Source organism: Ambystoma mexicanum, chromosome 10 (genome assembly GCF_040938575.1).
Source record: "Ambystoma mexicanum isolate Mex_15411 chromosome 10, UKY_AmexF1_1, whole genome shotgun sequence".
Taxonomy (NCBI): Eukaryota; Metazoa; Chordata; class Amphibia; order Caudata; family Ambystomatidae; genus Ambystoma; species Ambystoma mexicanum.
The window spans coordinates 762054542-762069712 of NC_090932.1; the positions used below are offsets into that span (position 1 = coordinate 762054542).

Below are 15171 nucleotides of genomic sequence, written 5' to 3' on the forward strand. Positions count from 1 at the left end.
ATGCAAGGGTTGGCGGTAGGGGGGTGGGGCGGTCTGGGGAGCGAGAAGCAAAAAATAAGGCAGTATCCGTGCTGGACGACCTGTAAAGCCCAGGCGTACAAGGTGGCATTTCGCCATTTCTCGCCAAATGGGGATATTCTGCCTTCCTGTCTGGGTTGGGGGACTGAGTGCAGGGGGGAACTCAAAAAATTCACCCAAAAGCTCGAAACAAATGCCTGAAACAAAACACTTAAGTCTTATAGAAGGCTTCTCTGCCTTCATTGCAGGAAAAACATGCACAGGACCACACTACCGAGCAGCCTCAGGCCCAGGAACTACAATGAACATGCCATGTTGGGAGTGGCGCAAATGCGCGTTAAGCAAAGCACAGGGCTTGTGCGCGCGAATCCGTCCACGCAAGCCGCATCCTGAGCAGCTCCGGCCACAGGGATTTTCGCGAGGGGCCACGCCCCACATGATCTCTATCCCGGCCCCTCACTTACATCAGATAAGTACTTCAGTGACTCAGAGAGTGGGACCACAGTAAAAAGCACACAGGGGGCCCCAGCCCCGCCCAGAGAAGGCCCCTGCTTCCCATAAAGCTAAGTGCTGCGCGCCGGCAGTTGCATGCCTAGGTCCTCCCTGCATGATCAGCGCCTCAGGTGGAACCGCATTAGGTAGCGCCACCTTTTTTGAACAGCGTGCAGGTTGTCAGACAACCGGACTACCGTGCTGCATGCACATTAGTCACATGCGGCTCCCGAACTACAGTCGCACAAACCAAGTCATGTGCGGCTTCTAAAACAAAGCCACTTGCAGCTAGCCACATGAAAGCTACATGGTGTGAACCACACGCGGCCCCCGAAAACAAAGCTGCATGTAGCCACGTGCGGCCTGTAACCCAAACATTGCATGCCAAAGTCACATGCGGCCCTCGCGTTGCATGAACGCACCCCGGCTACTATTAACCCATTGATCTTGCTTAACACGTGTGAGCCACATGCGGTCATAACCCGTGTAAACTAATATGAGCTCTCTTTGCAGCATTTGAACTGCTCACGCTTTCCGGACCTGAGAGCACGCAGGCGAGGAGGCAACAAGGGACACTCCAGCAGTAAGCAAGCACAACCAGAGCTAAGTGCCTTTTACTGTTGCAAGCCAGTGTCAATGTTGGTTATCTATGCATTGTGGGGAATGTATGCATGTAGGGGTATGAGCTTGCTTGCGTATTACGTCATGTACAGGTTCTTAACCTACCCTATGGCCCTCTACCCATCCACAACCTCTTCCTAACCCTCTACCCGGTTACCCTCAGTTCCCATACCTATCCAACCAGTGTTCCCCTAACCCTCCTTCCCTGCTGGGGTTGCAGAAGCCTGTGTAAACCCAGACTTGCAGGTGCCGAAACCGTGGTGGGGGTGGTTGGTTCGTGCCACTTCTGCACCTTGAGCTGTGGACCGTGTCACTCCCAAAAGGGATAAATGACTCAAGTCCACTTCAGAGAAGATCCACGTCGGGGGGCTGCGGAGGTCACTGTGGAGGTGGAAGTGCTTTCTCTAGGTGCAATGCAGAGACTACTCTTGCAGGAATCACTGTGTCCTTGTGTGCCAAAGAGTGCTTGACCTCTACCTCTCTGGGCCTAAGTGGTGAGAGCGCTAAAACCCCTGCCCGCTGGGCTCACAAGTCACTGTTGCTGCACTGCTAGCCCCAGCAACTTGGCGGTCGCCTTAGAGTGTTAGCATTCCTGGAGTGACTCTTTGGCCTTGGTGCCGGACAAGCTCATGACACTGAAGGGCACGTCCAGAGGTTTTTCTCCTGGACGTCTGTAGCAAACCCTGATGTACTCAGCGAAGAAAAACATTGCATGACAGTGCTGGTGGCCATTGTACTTGCAATATGTTCTGCGGTGTCCAGGCCAGACTGCAAAGTCTGTCAATAGACTATCCTGCTGTCTTTAATAAGGGCTTCAAAACTGTCCTGCATCTTCCCCTCTGGGATGTGCTTAGCCGCATCGGCCATCACTGACCACAAGCTAAAAGAAAATGTGGCCAAGGCTCTAGAGGTATTGACGCATCGGAGACCGAGGCTCTAAGAGCTGAAAATCTTTGTCCCACAGGCATCCAATCATTTGCTCTCCCTAGAAGGGGGCAAACACAGAAAGTAGATGGTCTTATGGTTTGTCATAGTGGTGTGTCCCACCGAACTCTCAGAAGAAGCATGGGCATAAAGAAACGAGAGGTTCAAAGGAGCCGGCCTGTGCTTTTTCGGCTTGGCCCTCAGTTCCATCACTGGCCTCTCTACTGCCTTTCAATCGAAGGCAGAAAAGTATCCCTTTTAGGACCCTTGTCCAACATCTCAGTCAGGCCATACTGCACCTTAGGACGTGAAGGGTCCGACAGCCCTAAGGTGTTGACTGCCTTCACCATCTGTGGCTGGAAAGCTGCCTGTGGTTTGCCAGGGATGGCAGCAGGGATCATGTCAACCTCTGGCGAGGTGTCCAGGCCACTTGCCACCTGATAGTCGGCCGTCAGGTCCACCAAGTCACCCCGCTCTCTAAAAATGCCCCTGGGAAATCTTTCACTGCCCTGGGATTGAAGGGCTCCAGCTCAAAAGGGACAGGATCGCCTTCCTCATCATAAAGGTCCTCCTACTGGGACATATATGCACTTCTGGGGAGCGGGAGGAGCTCCTTTGTGACTGTCAGCGTCTGCACCTCCGGACTGGGACCATAGGCCAGGGAACCGACATCCAAAGCCTTAAGAGTGTGACCCTTTGCTGCAATCTTGCAACGTCTCATGGCAGATCCCTTGCCGACTACCAAGCATGGTGGGAAACGTTGGCTTGGCAGAAGTAGGCAGTGCCTATGCCATGATCGCTGGCGTTGGGGCAGGAGCTGCCGGCGCCTTGGTGAAGATGCCTAGCAGGTTCATTCGGAACACCTCCCATTCTGCTGCAGTAGAATATTGGGTAGGAAAATGTACCCTGGTTCACTCGTCCTCACAGCCCTCCTTGGAGTGGTGGCGCCTCTTCTTCAAAGATGAAGCAGAGTGATGCCACGAAGAACCGCCGAGTGATCTCCAGCTCTTGCGGTGTGGCTTCTTTTTGTCTTTATGGACATTGGACCTTTCCTCTGAGCAGTTTCTGCTTGTAGAGGAAGGTGTATAGTTTTGCTTCACTTTCTCAAAGCGCCTTTGGGTGCACTGATGATGCAGTCCTGCCCATTGTGGCCTTCACCAAGGCAGTAAAGGCATAAGCAGTGCAGGTCTGACAGGGACACACGCAGCCCGCAATCCATGCAGGATTTACATACCAAAGATTTTGTCGGAGTTGGCCTTGCGATGAAAATGAGACATAGCAACAAATTCTGTAACAAATAAAGCGAAGAGCGGTGATCCTAGTAGAGAGCAGAGTGCACCAAAAAAGAACTGAGATCATGGGGCGTGGCGCCACTATACTGGCCCCAACATCATGTCCAGCGCTGGTTACATAGAGGCGTTGGGTGGAGCCTCCAGGCATCTGAAAAAATTAACAAGAGCAGTTGGCGCTTGGAGATGGGTATTCGATGAGGAATACGTGGGAGAAAGGAGTCTATTAAAACTGTTGCATATTTCCATGAAACAAATTTGAAGGGAAAAAAATCTGAAACATTTTTGCTGGCCTCCTTGTGAGATTGGAAGCACGAACAGTGAGTGACAACAGTTAATGAAGGTATTTAATTTCATCATTTGTATAGCGCCTTTCACCATAGGTATTGTCCCAACGTGCTGTAGGTTGAAAGCCCTTGGAGGGGCCGAAGTCCAAAAAAGGAAAAATAGGAGGTGCTAATATGTGTGTGTGTGTGTTCATTATAGCCATTAGAGATGAGGAGTAACCAAGTCCCCAATCAAGCCACCCATGTTTAATTGGCATGTGGATGGGTGGAGAGAGGAACACAAAAGTAGACTGGAGGGTGTGTGCAAGAGGATAGTCATCATGTGTGGAGCTACATTTCAAATTTGTTGTGAAAAGGTAGCTGCATTCTTATGGCAGAGGTGTTGTGCAATGTGTCATTAGATTTGAATGTGAAAGCAGATGCATGTAGGAGTGAGGCCGTGCCTTTGGCTAAATTCCAAAGAGTGCAAGAGAAATAATTATGCTGGCTACACTATAAACATTGCCCACCCCCTGTGCTCCGCCCGAGTGCCATACTGTGCCCACAACTTCAAATCCAATTCAGTGCAATACTTGCCCACCATCGAATTCATCTAAGTGCATAACATTGCCCACCCTTAAAATCTATCCAAGTGCAATACATTGCCCAACCTCAGGATCCATGCAAGTGAGATAACAGTAGCAACCCTGAAAGACCAGTTAGTGCAATGTTATGTCCACCCTCCAAACCACTGAAGTACAATACATTGCCCACCCCCAATTTCATCTAAGTGCACAGCATTGCCTAAAAAACAAATCTTGGAGCAAAACATTACCCATCCCCTGATCCTTCAACGAGTGAAGCATAGGCATCCCTCAAAATCAATAAGGGTGGCAGGGTTTTACGAGAACACCACAATGGCTGTGTTGACCGCCCATACCACCTTACTCGATTGGTAGCTGTAGGTTGTTCTGTCCAGCATACATGGGTGAAAGGGGGCTAACCGGGAAAAGGAGCTGCCCTTTTGCCGTGGCCAATCTAAGCACCCCATCATTGTAAGACTTGGAGGGTAGCCACATTTTAAGGGGAGACAGTATATTTTTGTAGATTAGTATGCATGGTGTTCTTGGGGATGCAGGAAATGTGCGCCAATGCTTGGTGTCAAGGACGGCCCTTACCTGTGGGTACATTTTCAGTTCAGGGGCACATTACTGAAGAGTACTGTTGACACTTATCTGAAAGCAATGTATTCAATGCATCATGAACAAATGTTAGGTGTTTTCATTTCCAATCAACACAAATAATATTGATTCCACAGTATTATGTCTGATCAGTTACAGATTCAGAACAGAATGATTAGATGCATTCCCTCAAAAGATCGAACAACCTGGGCTAAATCAGTCACTTCATTTAAAGCTGAAAAACAGTTCAATGTCTTTTTTAAACCCTTAATTTACAATTTCAAGTTTGTTTTACACTGAATACATTCTTTTGATAAGTTCCTCAATGGCAGGGGCTCTTTCAATTAAACAAAAGAAAACTATTTTTATACAATGAGCACTTACACTTGTTGTTCTCATCTTCAGATGGTAAACAAGCCAAGTATAATGAAATTCTCTTTCTTCTACATTTACAGATTTAGGATGAATACAAACTCTTCCATCAGATTTGGTGAAAACCTTTGTCCTGAAAAGAAAAAAAAAAGAAGAAAATTGTATAACAATGTGAAAAGTAAAAAAATACATGCAAATGTAAATTTAACATGTCAGAAAAACAAATTACTTAACCCCAGTAATGTTCTTTTCGATAGATTAGTCCATCATCTCAAAGATTCCTCAATGTATAAACATCAGCCAAGTATCAGTATGGCTTAGTAAACTTTTTCAGCCGCCAGGGGGTTTAGTGTGGTGTTGCTCCGCGTCAGCTGGGGATCCATGGTGGTCATGTCTCTGGATGTGATTTTGCGGGTGATAAAAATGGATTCAGCTACCCTTCATGACCTCAGTTCAACCTGCTTTTCAATGCACCCAGATGCGTGGCAACTACAGAACTTGTAAGTTAATAGCATTCTTTATAGAAGTTAGGATGTAAGGGCACAATATAAATATGTGGCAGGAAGTAATAATTCATCAGAAAGAACATTACACCAGGCAAGAAATGTATTCTTCAAATTGATTCCTTTCTCTCAGGAATTCCTAATTTTTTTATATCCATGAAATAGGAACTCTGAGCCAGTGTATATAGAGGCGCTGCGCCCCAAGTTCCTTTTTGTGAGCACTCGGCTTGCTTTAGGAACACTGCTTTGTTGAAGTTCTTTTGTTTTCAACATCTTACCAAGTTCATACAAGTCCTCTAGTTCAAACCCTGCATTAACTGCACACATCAGATTTCTCTGTCTCAGATCCTCATAGGATCGGTCTTTATTGCCTTGGAGGATTGTGGGTCGTGCCAGTCGATGCACCCCAATGCACTCTGTGAATGGAAAGCGAAACAGTTCACCTTTCTCTACAATGAAAAGGGAAAAACAGATTTGTTCAAGGTTGCATAGTGGAGAATGCTGAGCAGAGGAACGGCCCCTGGTCTGCAAGGAAAAAAAAAGAAGCACTGCAAGAGCTCTCATTCCCCGGGCGGGTCTTCAAAACACAATTTTTCTTTCTCATCCAGGAAAAGAAGTCACCAACTGAGGGACTCATCGGAGTATCAGGCACCTCGGGTACATTTCCGCACCCAATCCTCCACTGGAGGAATGGGAAGCCTTTCGGCTTAAGATTCTTGAACTCTTTGCAAAAGCCCCGGTAGCTTCTGCCATAGCACTGGCGGCTTTGGCCGCGTCTGTGCCGTTGGAGTCCACTGCACTTGGACGAGCTGGCAAAGATTTCACAAAATAACGTGACCGTAAGCCCTTGGGCTCAGAAACAGCTAAAATGGATAAGGATCTGTCTGGGGGCCACACCACTCTGTCTACTGACCCATCATTCTTCAGCGCCACTCATTTAGGTCTCATATGGAAGACATTTTTGATCAAGAGAGGGATCTGGTTCCTTTTGGATAGGAACCCTACACCACAGGGAAGTTCTAGACATCCCAGAGAAATTCTATGGGTATGGTGGTGACTTGGTGGCTATTATTACTGATTTACAGAATGCAAGTGGCCTGGACACCACTCCAGATTTGGATATGCTGCCTGGACAATTTTCAGCACCTGATAGAAAAGGCGGTTGATACCTTGGGTCTAGAGAGGGCTGATAAACCCAAGGTGCATTATCAGCTGAATGACATTTTTCATGAAGGTCCACAGACAGAAAACGTACTGCCTTTTAATCAGGCGGTGAAAGGGACAGTCTTAGAAATGTGGTCTAAGCTGGCCTCACTCTATATGGTGGACCGAGGTCTAGTCAACAAACACAGGGCACACACTTCTGACCCGCAATTCCTGTCTGTTCATGCATCCCCATATAGTTTAGTTGTCTAGGCGGTCACAGCAAACCTCCAGACCATGTTTATTTCGACTGAGCCCCTGGATCGGGAGAGCAAGAGACTGGATGCCTAACGAAGAAAGGTTTTTGGTTTGGGCAGCCTACACCTAAGATCCATTGATTCATCCTGCGCCATGGCCACATTTTATCTTTGGCTTTTGGTCTGGTATTTTGGAGGCGGGACATCAAATGCCTGCAGGTGAAATGAGAGATGGTGTTGAAGCCCTGGTGAAGGCTGGCAAGTTGTCGTCTCACCAGATTCTGGATACTGCGGACTGTGCGCATAGGACTATGGTCACAGGAACAGTGTTGCAAAGATATTCATGGCTGAGGACATCTGGCATCCCAGCCACACTTTTCCCGCAGCCCGGGATAAAGTAAACCTAGACATGCAGTTTGATGGCATCAACCTGTTCCGGACCAAGTCTGATACATTTTTCCAAAAGTTCCAGGCGACTGCAAAGTCTCTGGTTCAAGCAGTCCAGCAGCAACCTGCATAGACAGAGGCAGGGGTTTTCATCCCTTTGCTTTTTATGCCTAAAGGGGCAGAGGTCAAGCTATCTCTGTCAAGCAAGGGCTGCACAATCCCACCAGAGGTAGGGGAAGAGGCACTCCTAGGGATGCTTATTGGCCTCTGTCGTGCTCTCAGCAGCTCCTGGTGTGAAGCCCTTGTGAAATAGAAATCTACCACTTTCCCCCGGTGGGAGGAAGAATTTTCTGGTTCGTTGAGGAATTGATTTTTACCACCTCTGATGCCTGGGCCTTAAATGTCATCGACCAGGGATACTGCCTCCCTTTTGCTCAACACCCAACAGACAACCAGTTGTTGCCCCTGGGCCCTCTCCTACTGGAAGATGTTTGTCAGTTTCTTAGGAAAGGGGCCATAGATTTTGTACCCTGCTCGGAAAGAGGCAAGGGCTTCTTTTCTGGGGCCAAACAAGGACAGAGGCTTATGTCAGATTTTGGATCTGTAGCTCTTGAAACTGGCCTTACGCAAAAACAAGTTCAAAATGGTCACTCTAGGCCAAATCCTTGAAGCATTTGACCTGGAGTATTGGCTGCTCATCCTGGATTTCCAGGATGCCTACTGCCATGTGTCGATTCACAAGTAGCAGCTCAGATTCACAGTGGGGCACTGCCACTACCAATTAAAAGCCCTGTCCGACCTTTCTTGAGCACCCCGGGTCTTCACCAAGCTGCTGGCAGTGGCAGCAGCTCACCTCAGAACGAAAGGCATCCATGCCTATCTGGACAACTGGCTCGTCCGAGCTCTATCCCCAGAACAGGCGTTGGTACAGATGTTCCGCCTGTTGCACAACTTGGGCTTCTCACTGAACTTCAGAATGTCTCAAATTTCAGAGTCCCAGCCCCTCTGGCTCATTGGAGCGCCCTCAGACACGCGCCAGGGCTGGGCCTTCTTGCCCCAGGATCGAGCAGCAAACATCTCCAAGATGGTACGTGCCTTCCAATCACAGGAAAGAGTTCCTGCCTCAGCTTTTCTGTGCTTGCTGGGTCTTATGGCCTCCTAAATTCTCAGTGCCAGAAGCCCAGCTACACACAAGGTTGCTGCAGGCGTTTTAGTTTTCAGTAGTCTCAGGATCAGGGGCGCACTTTCGATCTACTGCAGGTCTCAGCAAAAGTGTTCAGACACCTGAAACGGTGGTCCCAGAGAAACAACCTGCTGGTTCGGCAACTCTGGCCTGAACTGACTCTAGTCAGCGACATGTCTTTGAAAGGCTGGGGAGCTCAACTGCAAGACCAGATATTCAACGACCTGTGATCTCTGTCAGAATGCAGAGAAACATCAATATGCTGGAGTTGAGAGCGATCAGGCTGGCCCTGGCCGCTTTCCTACCTTCGGTATAAGGTCAGACTGTACTGATAGGGATGGACAACACAGTGGCCATGCACTACCTCAACAAATAGACGGTGAGGGCTCCTTGCCTCTGTGAAGAGAAGCAATGACTGGTTCTGGGCTCTGGAGAACAACATATCTTGGATGGCAGCTCATCTGGTCAGCAGGGAGAACATGATGGTGGAAGCAGACAGCCTATGGCCTCCCATGAGTGGGAGCTTTGTCAGGAAGTTCTGGATGAGCTATTTTCGCCCAACAGGGAGCTTTGGGAGATACGTTGATGGTCGAGTGAGATTTTGACCTGATCTAGGAGTTCCTGACGATCCTAGTTATATCATTGGTTGTCAGGAGACTCTGCCTGTTCTGGTCCACAATGACAGATTTCTCAGGACTGGGCCCAGGGAACGTGGTACACCGAGTTGCTGCACATGTCCATATGTCCTCCCCGGCCTCTTCCACAAAGAGCAGACTCACTTTCAGAGCAGAGGGTCAAATCTTGCATCCAAACCTCATCAAGCGTACCTTCATGCTTGGCTGATGAAAGAAAGAAAAGTAGAAGGGGTGGGATTTATCAGAGGACATCCTGGACGTGCTTCTTTCTGCTAGGAAATATGAAACAAAATCCATTAATGCCTGCATGTGGCGTAGGTTTACAGATTTGTGACAGGTGTGGGATCTGGATCCTTTTACCTGTTTCACAGCCCCAATTCTGGATTTGCTGCTTTCTTTGGCCCGGATGGGTGTGCAGATTGGGACTGTGAAGCAGTATTTTGCTGCCATTTCGGTTTTCAAAAGGACGCTGGAACAAGGCTCCTTTTTCACAAACCCTACAGTCATGCAATTCCTGCAGGGACTATGTAGTCGGTTTCCCCCACGTCAGTTTGAATTCATGGCATGAGACTTAATTTTAGAGTTAACATTTCTAATAAAAAAATGTTTTATTTGATTTGGCTGATAAATCAACCTTTCAATGTAAGTAGATAAATACAATCACAAATACAAGTTGAAAGAGAAAAAAAGAAATATATTTAAAATTCAATTCTTCACACAATTAAGGAAAAAGGAATATATAGAAGAATGTCAATAATATTAAAAAGAATATAAACATTTCAAAGCATGATAAATGATGTGTTTGAACTATAAAATATAAAACAGAAAATTAGATAATAAAACCAAAAATGTATGTATACAATACTCAATTTTAAAGTATCACGTATATAATTTTCTCACTTCCAACTTCATTCTATTACTTCATATTTTGCTAAGTTCCTTTCAATTAGGAAGTTTGTAATAGCATATATCTCAGAGATTTTGATTTCATGCGGAAAATTATTTCCCAGGCCCCTTGCATATCTAACTCGTTATATGATTCAAGGTCTTGCTTGACATTTTTGATCCTCTGTGCTCTTAGGGCAGTGTCAATATCGACACAATCGATTATTCAATTTTAGCGGATACCATCTTGCTATAATTTCTTTGGTTCGCCAAATGTTGAATATAAAGCGCATTAGATCTCCACGATACTGAACATTAGGTGATTTCATTAAATAATTTTCAGCAGTGCCATATCGCTTTAACAAAAAAGGGATTTTTTAAAAGTCTTTATACTTTAGACATTGTTGCCTGGTCTTTATCCAATTGTTTTCCCATAATTTGGTTTTAGCTCTCATGGTATTAGATATAAGTAGTTCCCGAGAGATATTCGCTTCGTGGAGATATTCATGAACTTTAAGTTTCCATGCTCTTATAAAGTTATCATTAGAACTTTTTACATCGTCTGATAGAATAAAGATTTTCCATAATAACTTAATAGAAAGTCTTAATTCTATCAAAGACACAGAGGCGAGCATTATGCTTCTCTTTCTTTTATTACTTATAAACAGAAAAACTCAGCAGCAAGAATGTATGCACCTTACTGTGAGCAGAGGTATGCATAACAAACAAAAGGTGCATTAAATATTACACAAGTATTCAAAACTCAGACTATAACTGTCCCTGCATAACCAAAAAACTCAATTTCCCAGGAGACTCTGGTAAAGTTCACAAGGTCACCCACATTTGAACCAGTCCACCAATAGGGCTATGGCTTGTCCATAAAAACAGTCCTGAAGATGATGTAACTTCCTCTTTCGAGGCAGCGAACTTGGCTTGTTCAAGAAAAAACTGAAAGGAGAACTGTTTTTTTTTTTATTGTCTATGGTTCAATTACAAGTGTAGAACCTTTACAAATTAGTATACTAAAACCAAAATAAAAAATGACATTCACATTTGTTGTCATTTTACAATAAAATGCATTTTTACTATCCTTAAAATTTTAGACATCTATGTCTCATGATTAAGAAGTTCTTTTTCAATAGACTTGCACAGACTGACCAATTAAAAAACAAGAGGTTTGTGCACACCCTGCATCATCCGTGCCCAAAGAAATTGCAGACAGTCCTCAAAGTCGATGTTAACAAATTTCATCAAGCGATTAGATCGTATAGATTTAAAGTGAGGACATTCGAGAACTAGATGTTTCAAGGTTTCTATGGGCTCATTACATCCAGGAAAGCGACAGTTAGTCCGTGGAGCGCCATTACTATTCCAATGCACAGTTCTTTCTCTGGTATGGTACAAATTCATTCTAAACCATATATAGGCTTTCCTGGAATGATTGCATGGAAACAGGGTAACATGATCGAATCTCGGTAAGCGAGGTTTGAGAAACATTCCATACTCTCTGAATAATTTGTAAAACGATATCCATTCAATTGTCCATCGCCAATCTTGTTCAAAGAGTTTTTTTGGCGTAAGCCGGACGCTGATGGACATCTTCAATGGAAATACTCAATGAATTCAATAAGTATTCCATGGAGGATTGATATCGAGCAAAGGATGCCAAATTAGTGGAGTCTATCAATTCATGAAGATCTACGTATAAAGAATTTTTTGGCGGGAAATTAATTTTTTCATATCTACACAATTGACTCCATTTCCAGCGTCCGGATAGTGCCACAAGTCCAAACTCATGTCTGATTATTGCATTGGGAACTGACATTGGTAACTGCAACGCACTTTTGATCATCACACCCTGAATGCTTTCTAGTATATCACTCATGTCACAGAGACAGATGTGAAGGCAGTAAAGGATAACACTTTCTATTTTCAACATCAGAAAGTCCAACATTGGCATAAGTGAAAATTTACAAAATTTTCGATAGATCATTTTTAGCTGAGATGTTAGGGGGCGGATCTTGTTTTTAATTAGTTCCGTCCACACCTTTTTGGAGTTCTGGGCTTGAAGATTATATCCTAAGTAAATCGCTCTAATAACCCACGATATTTTAGTTTTCATGATCTACCATTGATATCCTTTACTGTTTTGTTTGGTACCAAATTTTAGAATCGCAGTTTTTGCAGGGTTCGGAGACATGTTGTGGGCCACTGCAAATTTTTCAAACAAAGAGTTTCTTTTGCAATCCCGCAGGTGTAGGATCGAAAATAACAATATCGTCTGCAAATGCCATCCATTTAAGGCGTATGGAGCCAATCTTTACTGCAAATAAATTGTTACATTCCCATTGTTTATCTAAATCTGCAAGGTAAAGATTAAAGAATGTGGTCGCTAGATTGCAACCTTGCTTAAGCCCAATCAAGGTTTTGATTGGATCAGTAGTTCGTCCATCCACTGATATCTTAATCCTATATGAAGTGTTAGTGTGAAGTTTGATAAACCAAAAGAGTAGAACAGATGGAATTCCATAGTTCGCATCTTGTTCCACAGAAGGTTTCGGATAACATTATCAAACGCTGATGTCATGTCCATCATAGCTACGTAGACAGACTGAGCATTCCTTCCTCTTGTGCCCTCTATAATGTGAGCCATAATAGCAGCATTCAAGGAAGAACTCATTCCTCTCCTGAAGCTCGTTTGATTTCTTGAATACAGGTCATTATCTGCTATGAATTTTTCTAATTCATGTAGGAGAAGAATAGAGAACAACTTTGCGTTAGTGTCAATCAATGAAATAGGTCTGTAATTCTGGGAAAGCGCAGGATTACCCTTTTTGAATATAGGTACGATGTTCGCATTGGTCCATGAGGGTGGAATAGTTCCGGTATTAATAATGGATTCGAATTTGATTTTCAAGAATTCATCCCAAAATTCCGGGTCAGCTTTATAAAAGGCACGGGGGGAGGCCATCCGGAACAGCAGATTTAGAAAAAGAAAGTTTTGAAATAGCCAATTTAATGTCTGTCAAAGACCATTCCAAGCGAGCAATCTTGCTGTAGAAAAGCTCAAATTCTGGTACAGCTTCAAAGTTGGCTGGCATCTGATATTTGGCTGTAATATAAGCTTCCCATTCTCGATTGGATATGCAATTATGCGTTACCAATATCGAGGACTTGTCACCACTTCTAAGTGCGCGCCAAATCACTCTGGTATCATGGGATGCTAATGCTTTTATGAGTTTACAATTTTCCCTATTGTAGTTTAGAATACGAGCATGCCTAAGATCTTGCTTATAGGATTTCAATAGTTGAAGACGCTTCTTTTGATAATGAGGCGATCCCAATGAAGTTATTTTAAGTTGTCTTAAAGCCTTATTTTTCTCCCTTTTTCGAATTTTGCATGTAGCATCAAATGGATGCAGATGTTCTACTTTCGTATATTTTTTGCTAAAGTGAGTGAGTGCTTTCTTAAACAGTTCCATAAGGTACTGAGTGATTGATGTCAAATTGATGGTATTCGAGTAAATAAGAGCGCGTGCCTCAGGCGAAACATATTCAACAAATTGCAGGCACAGGTTTTGATTCCATCTAATAGATATTGATGGGCGATCACTCTGTACCAGTGTCAAAGCTGGTTCAATGGTTAATAGCTTGCATTCCATATTTAACATGCAAGAAATTCGAGCATGATCACTACTTGAGATTTGACAGGTCTGAAGATGAAGTAAGCACTGTGAGGTTCCTCGTTGTAAATATAAAATCAATAATTGAAGTCTTACTTCCATGTGACCAAGTAATTTGTGATTTACCATCTCCATTTAATATCATGTCCATGTCCCAATCACCAAGGAGCTCTCTAAATTTCGAGCCCCTTCCATTTGATAGTGAAGAGGATTTGACAAAACCATGCCCGCTAGGGTCCCTACAATCACAATTGAAATCCCCGCCAAGGATAATTTCTAATGACAAATAATTATTGGCTATATTTGATAAACAATCATCAAGTTCTTCTAATATTATATCAATAGCTACTGCAGCTGGATTCCAATATAATGATAATATTAAGATGAGTGGTATGGACTTCGAGTGGGTTTCTACTAATACACCCAGTACACTTGGAGATTCAAATATCCATCTTGATTTTAGATCGACGGAATTATTAATGGCAATTGCAAGGCCCCCACTCGGGCGACCTTGTTGCGACCTCTTTGCAGGCGCGCAATATGTAGTGTAGCCTGGAATTGTAAGAATATTCATCTGCATTGTTTCCTGTAAAATCAAGATGGTTGGTTCATCCCCAGGCAGTAGCAGTGAGCGCCATGACATGAGATTAGAAAAACCACATGTATTCCATGACAGAACTTTAAAAAGAGTTTTAACAGGGAGCTATGGCTTCGCATGCTGTTTGGTTGAACCCACAATAGCATTAAACAATGGTTTCAGCCATGGCAAAGCAGTTGACCTTGCTACCTGCGAGAATAATGCTTGCATATCAGGTTCAATATTAGAATTAGATATCTGCATAGTCTCATCAGATGGCAATGTTTTGATAAGCATAGGATCTACATATGCTAGAAAGTCATCTGCGGCGGATTCCAATTCAAAAGTGAAGAGTCCTTGATTTTTTGTCTCTTGACGATTAAACCAGAGGAATTTTAAGATAGTCTCTGAACTAAGATAACAGACAGCCCTATGATTGTTAGTCTGGGCTATTGATACTCTCAGAATATCCTCTGTCTGAATCATTCTCAGTTGGGGGATGCGAGCGAAAGGAGCCAAAATAAAGGACCGATTAATACGCTTTCCATCGATGATGGTTGAGGCCCTTCAAAACCAACCAGGTAACTCCTCTCATTCATTTTATTTGCAGGTATCTGACTGTTCTCACCATTTGAGGATTTACAACTCGAACTTGTGGGGCATGTATATACGAATCAGGATAAATAGGCTGTTCAATGCTTGATAGGCCCCCACTATGGGCATATCCCTGGGTTTCCCAGGGCCCCTTGTCAATG

General features: G+C 44.3%; 1 protein-coding gene across 2 annotated transcripts in view; it reads right to left on the bottom strand.

Annotated features, from left to right (window-relative positions):
* The window catches only part of DHX36 (DEAH-box helicase 36), a 1119030-nt gene that overhangs the window by 117702 nt on the left and 986157 nt on the right, over positions 1–15171 (bottom strand). For both annotated transcript variants that reach the window (XM_069618410.1, XM_069618409.1), the window contains exon 23: positions 5176–5296. In XM_069618410.1, the coding sequence (XP_069474511.1) occupies positions 5176–5296 (121 nt within the window). The remainder of the gene's footprint in view (positions 1–5175; positions 5297–15171) is intronic.